This window comes from Alexandromys fortis, unplaced genomic scaffold (assembly GCF_014885135.2).
Source record: "Alexandromys fortis isolate MF-2015 unplaced genomic scaffold, M_Fortis_MF-2015_v1.1 scaffold_3, whole genome shotgun sequence".
NCBI lineage: Eukaryota > Metazoa > Chordata > Mammalia > Rodentia > Cricetidae > Alexandromys > Alexandromys fortis.
The window spans coordinates 31,946,855-31,960,694 of record NW_026067909.1 but is presented as its reverse complement, the minus strand read 5'-3'; the positions used below and the strand labels follow the sequence as shown (position 1 = coordinate 31,960,694).

Below are 13,840 nucleotides of genomic sequence, written 5' to 3'. Positions count from 1 at the left end.
GGTGAGCGCCGTTACTACGACAGTAAGACTTTGATGGGAATGAGTTAGTTGGTTTTAGTGGCAGAGTTAATACTGACTCGGTCTGAGTGAAGTTCCCAGGCATCTGTGCCCACTAGTGAATCCCACTGGTTTGGGAGGATGGCGAGGCTTCTCTGCCTCTTGGGGTTCTACAAAAACACAGCCCACAGATACACATCCACACCACCCTGCTGTACCTGGGTTTGGTTTCACAAAGGGACTTGTGGTTGAACTTCTCCCGTTGGTACCAGCTTCTAGCTCTGGACGTCTTGTTGGATCGTTTCTCCTGGTTGATCCAGCAGAGCTTGCATCTACATGAAGAGTAAGCGATTAATCATGGCACCTACATCTGACAATAGCAAGCTGCAGGAGCTGCACAGATATCTCAAGAGGCACGAATAGCAATGAACATAAGACTCTTTATGCAAAGCACTGTGAAATACAAGAATATAACCTTCCTTTTTAATCAGAACGGTTATCCTAGCTATTTCGGAGGCTTAGATTAGGAGGCCATCTGTGGAAACTATAGGGATTCTTGCATTTGGCAGTCGAAGTACTGCAGATGACATTTCAATTTAACTGAGCAAGTTGATTGACTACCATACCGGTCTCTAATTAGAAGAATAATTCTTTCTTTCTGCACAATAGGTTATTCTACATGAAAACGCGGCTCTTGGGCTGTCCAGATTTGAAAATAAAACAAAGCTGCAGAGCCAGGGTTTACATACTGGACACTTTGATTTCCCAATCAAAGAGGCATTCTGCATTGTGAAAGAGAAATACATATATCTGTGGCAACATCTGTCTCGCTGACCTGAACTTTTGGAGAGATCTCCAGTAAGAAAAACTGAGCATATCGCCTTGGGGGAGGTGGGGGCACTCTGCCAGTGGCTCAAAGTGCAGAGAAGGGGCTGCCTTCAAAACTAAAAAGAGGGGCGACGGTGGCGCTCACCGTCACCCCGGGTGCCACGCTAGCTGGGGGCTACACCCGGTCACAGTGGCTTTCACAAAGCAGCAGATGATCTTTTACCTTGTCCAACCTTCATGAGGATCTTCATGGCTCTTGTCTGGCACACCCCTCCCTCCTGGTTATCCAGGCCCTCCAAAGACCCATTTGATGTAGCTGATTAAAAATAAAATGGACAAAACAAAAAAATAAAGAAAAAATCAGGAAATCAATAGGCCAAGATTACATGAACATGAAATGTCTGAAAACAACTTGAAAAATAAGAATTCACTCTTTGTCACAGTTTTCTGAATGTATGGGATGCTGAAAGCCGAAAAGAAACAGAAAAATAAACAAAGAGAAATGGATCCTAGAAACATGGCCGCTACATGTAGGCTGCCTGCTCCCAAATGCGCTTAAACATGCCCTCCCGTACACGTGTACACGTATGATCTAGTATTACTCTACAGGTAAAAGGGACAGTGTCATCCAAAATACCCACAGACTCCTAGGGAGCCAAACCAGAAAGTGCTGAAGAGCGAACACAGTCCTTTCAAAACTGGGTAATCAGCTCCCAACACCTGCTTCCTCCACTCCAGACTTCCTGCTTCAAGAACAATTAACTTGATGCTCCCCTTGTCAGGCATCCAAGTCCTGTAAACACTACCAGGGGAGCCTTCTGACACCCCTTGCTCCCTTCTCCAGCCAGAAATGCGCTGAAGCAGCATACAGGACTCGGGTCTTCGGAGCCCGCCTTCACATCACCATGGAAGCCCCTGCAAGCTTGCGTTTTTATCAACCCCCGCATCAGCCGCTCCAGCCAAGTTTCCTGCAGGGGAAAACTCCAGCAGGACAGATTTCAGCACACCCCTTTCCCTGTCTGGGCCTTGTGACAACTTCGATACAACACAGGTGGGGGCAACCAACCACCTTGCCCCACGCTGGCCAAGTGGATCCCCTTTCCATAACATCCATTCTACCAATGTCTTCCTGCTACATTGTATCTACACACCCTGCTGTTTGTCCTTAGGCCAGTGATTTCTCTAAATGGCTTCGTAACTCAAGCTGCAAAGAGATGGGCTGTCAGGCTCCCTAATGAGGAGCAGGCTTTCAATTACAGTTCAAGACTGAGTGGGAGGAGAGGCTGGAACTTGCTGGACACTGCTTCCCCTTGAGTTCAAGGGGCAAGGAACAGAAGTGTTTCATATACATTCATGCCTGGAACTTCAATCACCTTCCACTTGGACTATCAAAGTCCTGTCCACCAGTGCTACACTCGGAAGAGAAGGGAAAAGGGGCAGGTGTTCTGGCGACTTCTTTCAACCTGGTTGTTTTGTTTTCCAAGCATGCCATCCCCAAACAGCTCCAAACGCTTTCAGAGTGGGTAGAAGTTTCTAACTGAGGAACTAGGCAGGAATTTGCTTCTGCGCGCTGGGTTACCAACTTCCTATCTCACTGTTCTCCTAAAAACAAAGGCGCCTCTTGTGCATATAAATATCTCGCCCCTTATCTGAGACTGTCTCATAACTGTAACTCTTTCCTTGGCTGTTGCTGATGCTTTCAGTTTTCCTGGGAAAACAGGTAAGAGTTGCCATAATAATTTTGTTGGGGGTGTTGCAGTAGGTTAAACAGTATCCACTCACAGACTGGAGAAAATGCTCGGCAGATAACTCAGAAGAACTGTCTAGAGATACTGTGTTTCTGAGAATCTAAAAAAGGGCCTCTGCTGCTTTTGTTACCATTTTGTCCGGGCTTCCTTCCCCTTCTGCAATAAAAGTAGCTCAGTCTCAGAGCCTGTCTCCTAAGGCTTCTCACAGCATGGGGTCCTCTGAGAACTATTTCTGGAGGGTCCAGGGCACTGCTGAATCTTCAGTTATTGCTTAGAGTTTTCTTCCTTCATTTCTCAGGAATCAGGATATGTCCCCACACAGAAAAAAGTAGAAAGGTGACCTGTTTCAAGGAACCACTGGTCAAACGTCTAGCTTCCTGAACTCGAGGAGAATACTAAGTTTAGACTCAGGAACTCATAAAGCACTTTGTGCTAAAGTGCATCCTATTGAAAGCTAGTAAACAACTTTTCTTTTCTTGCTAAAAGTTTGAACCCTCATCTGACAAAGGACAATGATAACTGAAAGCTGAGCAAGGGGTGGGGAAGACTACAGATCTCTTTGGTGTAATCTCAGAGGGAAAAATCAGATTCAAACTAAAAAGAATACCAAAGGGAAGGCAGGTTAGGAAGCACCACTACCTGCAAGCCCCAGTATCTGCAGGGCCCTGCTGAATTCCACCACGCAGCAGGCATGGGAGGGGAACACACACACACACACACACACACACACACACACACAAAAGCACATACACATACAAATTTTAATTTGTAGGCCAGTGCTGCTTCTAAGCCAGAATGTTTGTGTTGAGCTCCCCAGGTTTGCCCCAGAGGATGTTCAAACCACCCCCCAGATGTAAAGATCGCTAAAGGAATTCAAATTAAATTTCAGTCTGTGTTTTAGCACCCAGAGACCAACTGTGGGAGGGAGACAGGGCTGTGTAAAATAGAAACCACTTCACAGCTTTAAAATCTGTCTCCCTCTTGACTGACCAAAGAAAGAAAGGAAGGAAAGAAGGAGGAGGGAGGGAGGAAAGAGAGAAAGGAGAGAGAGAGGAGAGAGAAAGGAGAGAGAGAGAAGAAAGAACCAGTGAGAGGAGGCAGAGAGGGGGAGGGAGAAGGGAGAGGGGGAAAGGAAGAAGGAGATGAAGGGAGGGAGGGGGAGAGAGAAGAAGGAAGGAAGGAAGGGATAGAAGGAAAGAAAGAAAGAAAGAAAGAAAGAAAGAAAGAAAGAAAGAAAGAAAGAAAGAAAGAAAGAGGCAAGGAGGGAGGAGGAGTGCTGTATTATTGTATCAGTTTGGTGGGAAGAGTAGAAAAGTCTGGGGCAAGCACAGTATTCTGGACAATGACAGTTTTTCAAAAGTCAGTGGAAGAACCTGGGAAGAACTTATTTCTACCAGTTGTTTGTTAGAAATGGCACATTGTATGATACTGTTGCAAGGGCCACTGTGAAAGGTGATGGCCACAAGGAAGGGTGGATTAGGAAACTTGTAGGGTACAAACATGTGTTTGAACATGTCAGATCTCTTCCTGTGCTACATGTGGGGGGCACCATCCAGGGCCTGGGGCTGGGGTCCCTGACACATTGGGCTGGGTGATTGGGGGGAGAGAAAGCATGTCGCTTCCTGATACTCTGAGAGGGGAGCAAGCCGTTTCATGCACGGTGGCATGTGACTGTCTGCCCCCACCGTAGCCTGTATCCCTGTAAACTGCAAGCCAAGAGCAAGCCTTCCTCCTCTGAGCAGCCTTTGCCACAGCAACGGAACTAGATTCGGCTAGGAACAAGGTGTCATGGAAAAACCCATTTTCAGATGTCTGCGCCAACAGAAACTTCAGAAGGTTATATAATCTTTAGGAGTGTAACATGGTAGAGAGAAGCCTTATGAGATACGAGCCATAGATCTAATGTAAATTCGATTTTCTACATAGGCAGAGTAATTCTTACTCCAGAGGACCTGCCCCGGCTGGAAGAATGGCCCCATGTTCTGTCCTGACTGCACCTCCTCCTCCCTGGCCACAGACTACTGAAATACACCAAAGGTTAGTATTCTGATAGTCCCCCATCAACCTAGGACCTAGAAGCTTCAGAAAGCTCAGCACTGATTTTGAAACATAACAAGAAAATTGCTAATATGTAGGAGTAAAGACTATTTCCATTTCATTAGGTAGTTTTGCAACTGTATCATTCATGTGAATGCCCCAGGGAATTTTTAACTTAAAGAATAAAAATAAATGTTACCTTACTATGCTTTGCTTCCCTCTGTATCAACCCCACCAGCATGACCTAATGTGGCCACAATCATTGGGTAAGACTGCATCCAGTCACAGAGAGACAGGAAATATAACCTAGGCTTCTATGTAATGTCCAGACATTTCTCTCCCTTGGCCTCATTGCGGGTGAAATATACTTTATAAAATTAAAACGTACTTGAAGTTTCTCTATCCATTTGGGAGGTAGGCTTAATAAAGACATTTTACAGATGCCTTTTTACGACTGGTTTTTAAAAGCTTTTGCACCTTGGGTCTAACTCAGAGGGCACAGACAACACCAACCACTACACTGCCCTGTCTTCTCCACAGTCACCCTGACTAGGTGTGGCGTCCATGTCTGCAATCCTAGTGCTGGGAAGACTAAGATGTGAGGGTCGAGGGTTTGAGGTCAGTGCGGGCAAGGCAGGCAGACTCTCTCTTAAAACAAAAGCAGAGTTTGAGATGCCCGTGTTTCCACCTATCTGCAGCTCCTACTGGGCGGTGATCCTGGTAGATGAACACAAACAGAGCTACAGAGGTGGTGGCTGGGAAAATAGACGCCATAGACAGAATAGTCCTGACAGAGAGAGGAACGCCACATGCTCTGCTCCCTCCCAGAAGGCCAAGCTGCTGCGGCTGCAGCTGGATGGAGCCCAGTGCGTAAGAGTGGGCTCATCAGATGGAGGCCTTGTTTGCACAGAGGCTGGCAAGGGAGGAGCCAAACATTCTGCAGCTCAGTACCATCCCGCAAAGGCCACAGCTTAGGGTCCTATGGCAGGATGGTGTCCGAATGCCTAGTCACACCACCGAGGATGGGTCAAACTATTTCAAGTGGCTTAGGAGGGCCATGACATCTGAAAGCAAACATAATAATTAACGAGAGGGAGTTCACGATAAGTGTATGGGGTCAGGAAAACCACAGCCGCTCTGGCCTTACACGGGGCTGACCTTGATGGCACACCTCTGATCAGCAAACAGCCAGCATTCTCTGAGAATTCCCTGCCACCACCAAATCTATCCACGCTGTGCTCGCCCAGCCTGCATCACACACTGGCCACGCCAACCCTGCTCTCTTGGATGAGATTTCCTATACACCCTTCCACCGAGCTCAGCACAGGCGTCTGAGGAACCAGCAGCAGGCTAACTGGCAAACTCAAGAAGCATCATCCAGAAAGACACGACGTTAAAGTCATCCCAATACCGAGAACCAGGCTGCTGTGTCCTCCCACGTGCGCTGCACCCCTGAGCATCAACAAAATAAAAAGTGATGTATGCCAGTTGAGGATGCTGATCAAGGTGAAGTTATTTAATGTCAACATCCAAGCTGGGGAGCTAAAATCTTTCTGCTTAGCTTGGTATCAGTTTAAATTCCAAAAACACAATAGAGATTCAGAGAACAGACCACAGAGATGGATTTAATCTCTAAAGCAAGGTCCTTCTCGAAGACAACTGACTCAGAAGGAGCCAAGTCCTAAACACAGAAACAATAACGCCCAGGAAAAGCCAGAACTCAATGCCTATCTTTAAAAAGGACAACAAGAAAATGTCTGAAACAAACATCAGTATCAGTTCAAAGCACAGGGAAGACCGTGGCTTCTCAGGGACGGGGTGGAATGCATCTCCCCACCCACCCACCCCCACACGCACCCCCACCCCCACACACACCCACACCATCTCATTCCATAAGGCCGAGCTTGCCTGGCCACTGAGCAAAAACACCATGGTACTAACTGGCTCACGAAGAGACAAAGGATTTTCAAAGAGAAACATTCATTCAACAAAACACAAAACAAACACACAACAAGAAAACAACCCAGTGTGGCTCCCGGCTAGACCGCCACTCACATTTTATCAACTTTCTTTGAAAGTAGAGGACTGTCCACTCTTGAACATCATGAGCCAGCAGGGATAGAAGGTACATGCATTTCTCATAGGCCCTGCTCACAGGAACAATCCCTCCCGTTAAAACCTTGTTGCAGTTTAACTGTTTCTCAAAATCTCCAAGCAGCCAATCATGCATAGAGAATAAGTGCCCCGGAGCATCTACACAGCACAACCAATCAGCTTCTGCACTGGGCAGAGTGGCTTGGAAAAAGCCCATCTTTAAAAAAAAAAAAAAAAAAATCACAATTGAGGACCTTTTCTCCAGCTTTGAAGAATCACTGAAGTCACGGATGAAGAACAAAGAGATGTGGTTTTGTGTGTGTGTGTGTGTGTGTGTGTGTGTTTTGGAGAGATGTCTTAACTTATGTTCTGTGCTCAAATATTCTATATGCACTAAGAAAGGGCAACTCATCGACAGCTCAGAAAGAAGTCTTAAAACATGTAGCCCCTTGGGCACACCTTCTAGCCAGCTGTTTTTATAAGGATCTATACTGGGAAGACTTGAGCAGTATCAGCTACTTGGCCGCTTTCAGGAGTTGATGTCACTCTATAGATGAGTGTGCAAGGGCCAGGAAGCAAACAAGGCTTGAACCCCCAGGGATAGCCACCCACCGGGAGGACAGTCACAATATCTACCCACGAATGTCATTCTGATTTATCAGGTTACTCCTAAAACCTTTCAACCGTTGAAAACTATACAAAGATTAAGGACATGACCGTCCTGGATGATGGCAGGAGTCAGTTGTTCGTGATAAACAGTCATGGCTAAAAGTGAAGCAGGAATACACAGCAGACGCATGCCTGTTAGTGTACCACATGCCTACAGGGATATGCATGAGTGTGAAATCGTGTGTGCGTGTGTACGAGTGTGTATGTGTGCATGCACACACGAGAGCGTACATCAAGAAAAACAGGCCAAGGGATGGGTAGGGTGGCACAACACCCCTTTAATCCCAGCACTTGGGGGGGGGCAGAAACAGGTGTGTCTCTGCGAGTTGGAGGTTAGCCTGGTCTACAGACTGACTTTCAGGCTAGCCTGGGTCGTTTTGGATCATTGGACATTTGCACAGCATTGTTAGCACCAAACGTCTCAGGTTCTGGACTCTGTGTTTCAGATCAGGGCGTCTCAGCCTGGACCCTCTGAACTCAGTCCAGGCCCCTGACACTGTTCAGAGCCAGGTTAAAACACTGCTGGTTCCGTTTTAATTCAAGAGGTGCATGGGAGATCAGTTATGAAGCTATGTATTTTTTCCTTCAAAATATTGCTTGTGCTAATTTGGTCCTTGATTTTCAGTGAATTAAGCTGAGGAAAAGGTTGTTTTCTAGCCTAAGATTTTACAGCTAACTCTCTGGTGACTTGTGCAGGCTGGACTTCTCATTAGGACAATAACAGTAATAATTTTTTAACAGAATTTCTTAAAATGGCCTTTTCTTATTTAGACATGTCCAAGTGTTTTGGTGTTGCTACAAGGATTCAGAGACGGTCATGAACCTGAGGACAGCACAGTCATCAGTAAAGAAATAATTCTTGCAAAGGAGTCACCATTTGCATGAGCTGTAACTGCTATGAGAATTGTGTTTTAAAAATAGGTTTCCAGATGACCATTTCAATAGTAATGACTGAACTCACAGTAAAAAAAAAAATGATATAATAGTTCTAAATACAAAACATAATTCTCTATTGTCTAGTAGCTTAACTTAAAACTTCAGATTTTTAAAATACAAACTTCCTGTTCAAGACAGTGATAACATCTCATGAAAATACCCCAAATCATGAGCCACATACAGTTGAGGATTTGTAGCACATAGCCCATTCTCTACTTTTTTTTTTTTTTAATATGTCAGTGACCATACGGACATATCTAACTAGGAGAGGGTCGGAGTAGAAGTTCACGGGCAGTGGGGCTAGGGAAGGACATCCCACAATCCTCTTGCTCACCCAACTGTCACTAATTGCGGGCAATGATATTAATGACCCAGTAATTACAGAAAGAGCCGCAGCGAAGTGGAAAACATCCATCTGAGTAGAGTTCATGGCTAGGTGGCGGCAACTTCTGCAGTGGTTGAGCTGATGCCTGCTGACAGCTTAGGACGGGACACGGCAGAAGAGGCAGCGTTTCTCTGGTGGCACAACAGTTTAGATGGTCTTGACGTTATTGGCCTTGATCACCGAGAGACCAGCGGTAACCCCGATAAAATACCCCCGTTTATATCTGCCCTGCGTGTGATCCTTACTCCATCCAAAGACTCCAGGGCAGTTTCCCACATGTTTATTTCAATAAAAGAATAACTCCATCCCATAGTTTACTGGTAGGAACAGCAGACTGGGTTAATTCATGAACGCAAAGCCACTTCCAAAGCAGGGTTGCCATTCAGCAGCACATAGCCTGGTTCCTCTATAATGAGATAAACTTGGCTCTTGCCCAAGGCTGGAGTGATCTATCAGTCTTTATCCTGTTATCCACTAGCCAGCCGGCCATATACCCACCATCCACCTATCCACACATCTACTACCTCCCATCAACCTATCTTCTTATGTACCACCCACCATCCATACCCCCATCCACTCACCGTCCGTCCACCCACACGTCTGCAGCACATGCACTTAGCTAAGGAAAATTATCAGCTCTTAATGTCTGTGTCTATACTGAATTAACTTTATTTTAATTACGTTATTATTTAGCAATGTTCTGTTGATGGCTTGAAGTACTTGCTAATGCCATGAAACGATTCTAGTATAACCTCATTGAAAAAAAGGAACAGATTTTAGACCTGAAGTACTAAAAAGGGCATCTCTCCTGTCTTTCTGCCCTGTAGATATTCCTATGTTGTCCAGGTTTGTGGTCAACTCCCGCAGCTGGTCTTCTTGGTAGCTAGGACTAGCACACCATGGTGCCCAGCTTACCCGTGCCCTAGTAGGAGCTAAGCTCTGAGGATTTTTGATAAAGTCAGTTATATGTTTTATAATGCATGACAGGGCATCACTACAAACATGACTGACAGAAACATTTTATTTATTATTTATATCGCATGAACTTGGCATGAAGCATGGATGCTTTGTGCCTGTCTCCTGTCTTTACCCTCCCTATATATGTATGCATGCATGCATGCCTGCTCCAATGTGTCTGGCCCTCTGCACTGTCATGTGTGTGCTTTCCATATCTGTATATTATAGTCACTACTATTTTCTGTGTATGCTCTCTTGGCTACCCCTGCACATACACCATGCATCTCTGCACGGTCTCTTTACAGTGCATACAGGCCCAGGAGTCATAGCTACACACTTACAATGGTGGATAAGGGTTTGGAGATCCTGCGTTGGGTTTTGCACTGACATTTCATGGTGTGTAAAGTGTTCTAAGTCACACTGTCTAGGTTTCCTCACAGCAGTAAAAACTGTTCTATTCCCTGGTGTTGCTAGACTTGAAAAGTAAGTCGGGCGTGAAGGTCACAGCGTTTCCCCGAGGATCAAACACACCCAGACTCTGAGTTAGAGCTTTAGGGATAAACGTGTGCATCTTAACAAGTATATAAATTAGATCTTCTCAACACAATCTTTTTTTTCTCCCTCCAAATGTCTGTCTATGCCTCTTGGCTATTTTTTTAAGTGTTTTATTTTGCTTTAAAATTTTATCTTCATGATGAATATTTAAGGGCTGTTAAGAAAGAAACGTGTCCTCTTTTATCCACAAGGTCTCTAGTATTGTTCAATTATTTATAAACCCCTGTGAACATTAGCAAGCTATAAATGCAGGGGGAGAGATATAAAAATGAGTTTATGAAATTACGAAGGCAGTTTTATTCTGAATAATTCCAGAATAACTTTTTGGTTCTGCTAAGTCCTTTATTTCTCATGTTACTCGTTTTGCACTATGAGTTATTATCTATTCTTCCTCAACCTTTGCTCCTCCTTCTGAAACTCCATCGTCTTATCTCATCATTGGTTGCTCTCAGAGCAGGGAGTGGCAATGGCAGGCCCGTATCTGTGTGGTTTACATGAGATAATGCTGTTCTGTTTCCCAGGAGATGCCAAGGAGCACGAACAGAGTCTCATCCCCTGTTCTCCTTGGGATGGTCACTATCCACCCAGGCCTAGTATCCAGGTGGCCATGGCGACAGTAGACTCAGGAACCTGAAGTGAAGCTGAGCTTCCTTTATATTAACTTCAACATGGAGCCTCCTCATCTACCCTGGGAGAGGCTTCCTACAGATGGAGCCCATGAGGCAACCCTGGCGCGATGACTGATGGAGTTTTCTGGGTCCTAGGGAACCACAGCAGGTGAGAGGCTGGTGAACTGGGAAGTAAGAACCAGGACTGTGGGCGTGTCAAGACTCCTCCCTGTCTGTGGCAAGCTAAGGCAATCCCAGAATGCACCACACATACGTGTGCTTCTTGGTCAAGGACAAAAGGACTGTACCAGCAGTCAAAGAAGACAAAGTGGGAAGATCTAATGGGTAGAGCGGCCCAGACTGACTGAGGCTGGGCAACTTCTCTGTGGCTGGGTTGATGCCCAGACTGCAACCCAGGGAAGCTTTCTGTACCCGTCCTCCCCAGGAGCTCTATCTCGCAATGAAGTCCAGTTTTGCCTCAGCCTCCAGCCTCTCACTTCCTCCCTGTTCCAACGTTAACATGTGCTTGGCTGGTGACCACACAGATGACCACAAGCCATCTGACATATTCTCCCTCATGACCAAGTGTTCCCGTGATGCCCTTTTAAAGACGAGAAGACTATAGCAGGAAATTGGCTTGAGTGACTTATCTACTGGCACATAAGGCCCGCGTTGACCAGACGTGGACTCATAGCTCCTAAGCCAACTCGTGTTTCTACATGTGGTTTGCACCCATCCATCCTCTGTGCCTTCGACCACATGGTCTCCGGCAAGAACCATCACAAAGAGAACAGCGACAGATAAGGCTGGAAACGCGCTTACATGCCTCAACTCAACTGCGTGCAGTGAAGGCATCAGACACAAATCTCACCACTAAGACAGGGAGCAGGAAGGCAGGACGCAGTTTCTGCATCGCTAAGCTATCTGGTACGCAATGAAGGGAGTGTGGCTGCTGCTACACTTATACACAGATAACCCACCGAATAAATGCTGTAATCGCTCCAGGACTGCCATGCGTTCTTCCATGTTCTAAAAGTCATCTTCATGTCAAAGGGCATCTGAGAGCCGCTCTGGCATTCAGTGCTTTTGCAAAGAGATGTGACAGGGCACTTGATATAGTTAGTGCAACTTGCCACACTCATCACCCAAAAAGAGCAAATCAAAGCCAAGAAAAAAAAAAAAGCAACATATGTTCAACCAAATAAGGAACAAACCATTGTTTTTGGCTCATTAATACTGTTATTTGGATTTATTTGGGCAAATATTTCTCTTTTTTTGTGAGTTCTGCTCTGAAGTGGAGTGTACGCTTTAAAAACGATTTCAACAGTATCTGTGGAGCCTGCCACTTCCGCACACTCTTATTAAAGAGGCTTAAGAAACGGAGGCTCCCCCAGACTCAGCAAGGCAGGCCGGACACAGATAGCTGTCTCCAAGAAGACACTCGGTGATTTAGTAACAATCGGACAGTTTTTAGAAAAACGGTGACTTCCAGATGATGCTAGAAGATTATGACCTGCCTAGGGGTGCACAGTAAAACAAGACAGAAACCACAAGAAACAAATGGTAAGAGCAGCATGAAGTCTGTCCACGCCCCGTGGGGGACCCCTCGCTCACCCACAGTGGAAGAATACGAGACACTCGCTACAGTCACTTTGTGCAGACTTCACAAGGTTTCAGCTCAGGTTGGGTATCAGCCCACAGCACCTGCCTCAGGATAGAGCTGAGGAGGCCAACACAGGGAGCTTGCTGACTCAGCCCTGAAGAAGCAAGAACAGTTTCTCTAAGAGAACTTCAGTGCTGAAGGCTGGGCACTCAGAGGACAGGTGCCTTCCCAATTCAAACTGGATGGCTTTTTAGAATACTATATCCAACAGTGAGCTTCTACTCTACTGCAAATGGATAGAATCAGAAGATGCAGTTATTTCATAAACAATTCAATGAGAGCCACGATAAAAAACCAACTACAGACTAGATAAAGGCCAGTTCTGTTTTTAAAGCCGTTAAAGATCTGACTGTAACGAAGAGCAGGGAGTTCTCAGACCACACATCTCCAGATCACTCATGATTAGAAGAGTTTATTAGTTATGCAAATTAAGCCCGAGGCTAATGACTGAAATAGGTCGCTTGAAAAGTCAATTCGAAACACGAAGAAACCCCATATATATCATTTTGCCACATGTCAAAGCAAAGAATCATTGCGGAGGAGGACTAATGAAGAGGCCTATCGTTCTACAATGTCACTTCTTAAGAGAACTCTGGGGATAAGGGGGGTATACACACAGTTCCAATTACACATTAATGTTTACTATAAAACCCAAAGATGCAGTGACTGTAAGTTGGGTAACATTACAAGTTAAATAAAAAAAATCCTTGTCAAAAAAAATAATAATCAGGGCCAGACCCTGCTGGCTTTCACTGGGAAATATCGCTGACACAGCAGTGGCTCTGTGCGTCTGACCGTCACCGTCTGGACAACAGCGAGAAAATAATGTTCTAGAGGAAGAAATTAAAGTGACTCCCTCACGAAGCTCATGCAGCATAAGAGAGACATAAGGCGCTGGACTCCTGGGAGGACAGAGTAGCCATGTGTACTTCCCCACGGGGGCACGCCAAGCACTCCTCCACACTACAGCTGCTCCTCTGCCCCCATGACGGGACTAGCACATGATGCTCCTGACACTGCCCGGGGTGAAAGTGCCCAGCAGCCAGCTGCTAAGCCTTGGCGTCAGCAAAACACGTATGCCATCTATTGCAATCTCAAAGCGGACCAGTGCTTGGCAGTACGAAAATACACTTGCGAATCTGAACACTTCCCGTTGTGCTTTCCAGCCATCTTCATGAATGTACTGGTATAAAGATTATTGCCTATACATACTTTCCTTCTGAGAAAAGAACAGGCGTGTGTGTGTGTGCACGCACATGCATGAGCATGTACGTGTGTGTATCCTGCATACAACTGTTTGATAGGACAATTGGTTACCTTTTCAAATCCCTTGACTGTTTTTGGTGCTATTTTAAAATCTGAT

The 13,840-nt window shown here is 45.7% G+C and overlaps 1 protein-coding gene across 1 annotated transcript in view; it reads right to left on the bottom strand.

Annotated features, from left to right (window-relative positions):
- Positions 1-13,840, bottom strand: part of Efnb2 (ephrin B2) — a 43,772-nt gene that overhangs the window by 2,910 nt on the left and 27,022 nt on the right. The window contains exons 3-4 of the mRNA XM_050136868.1: positions 1,049-1,141; positions 216-329 (exon numbers count right to left, since the gene is read on the bottom strand). Coding sequence (XP_049992825.1) covers positions 216-329; positions 1,049-1,141 — 207 coding nt within the window. The remainder of the gene's footprint in view (positions 1-215; positions 330-1,048; positions 1,142-13,840) is intronic.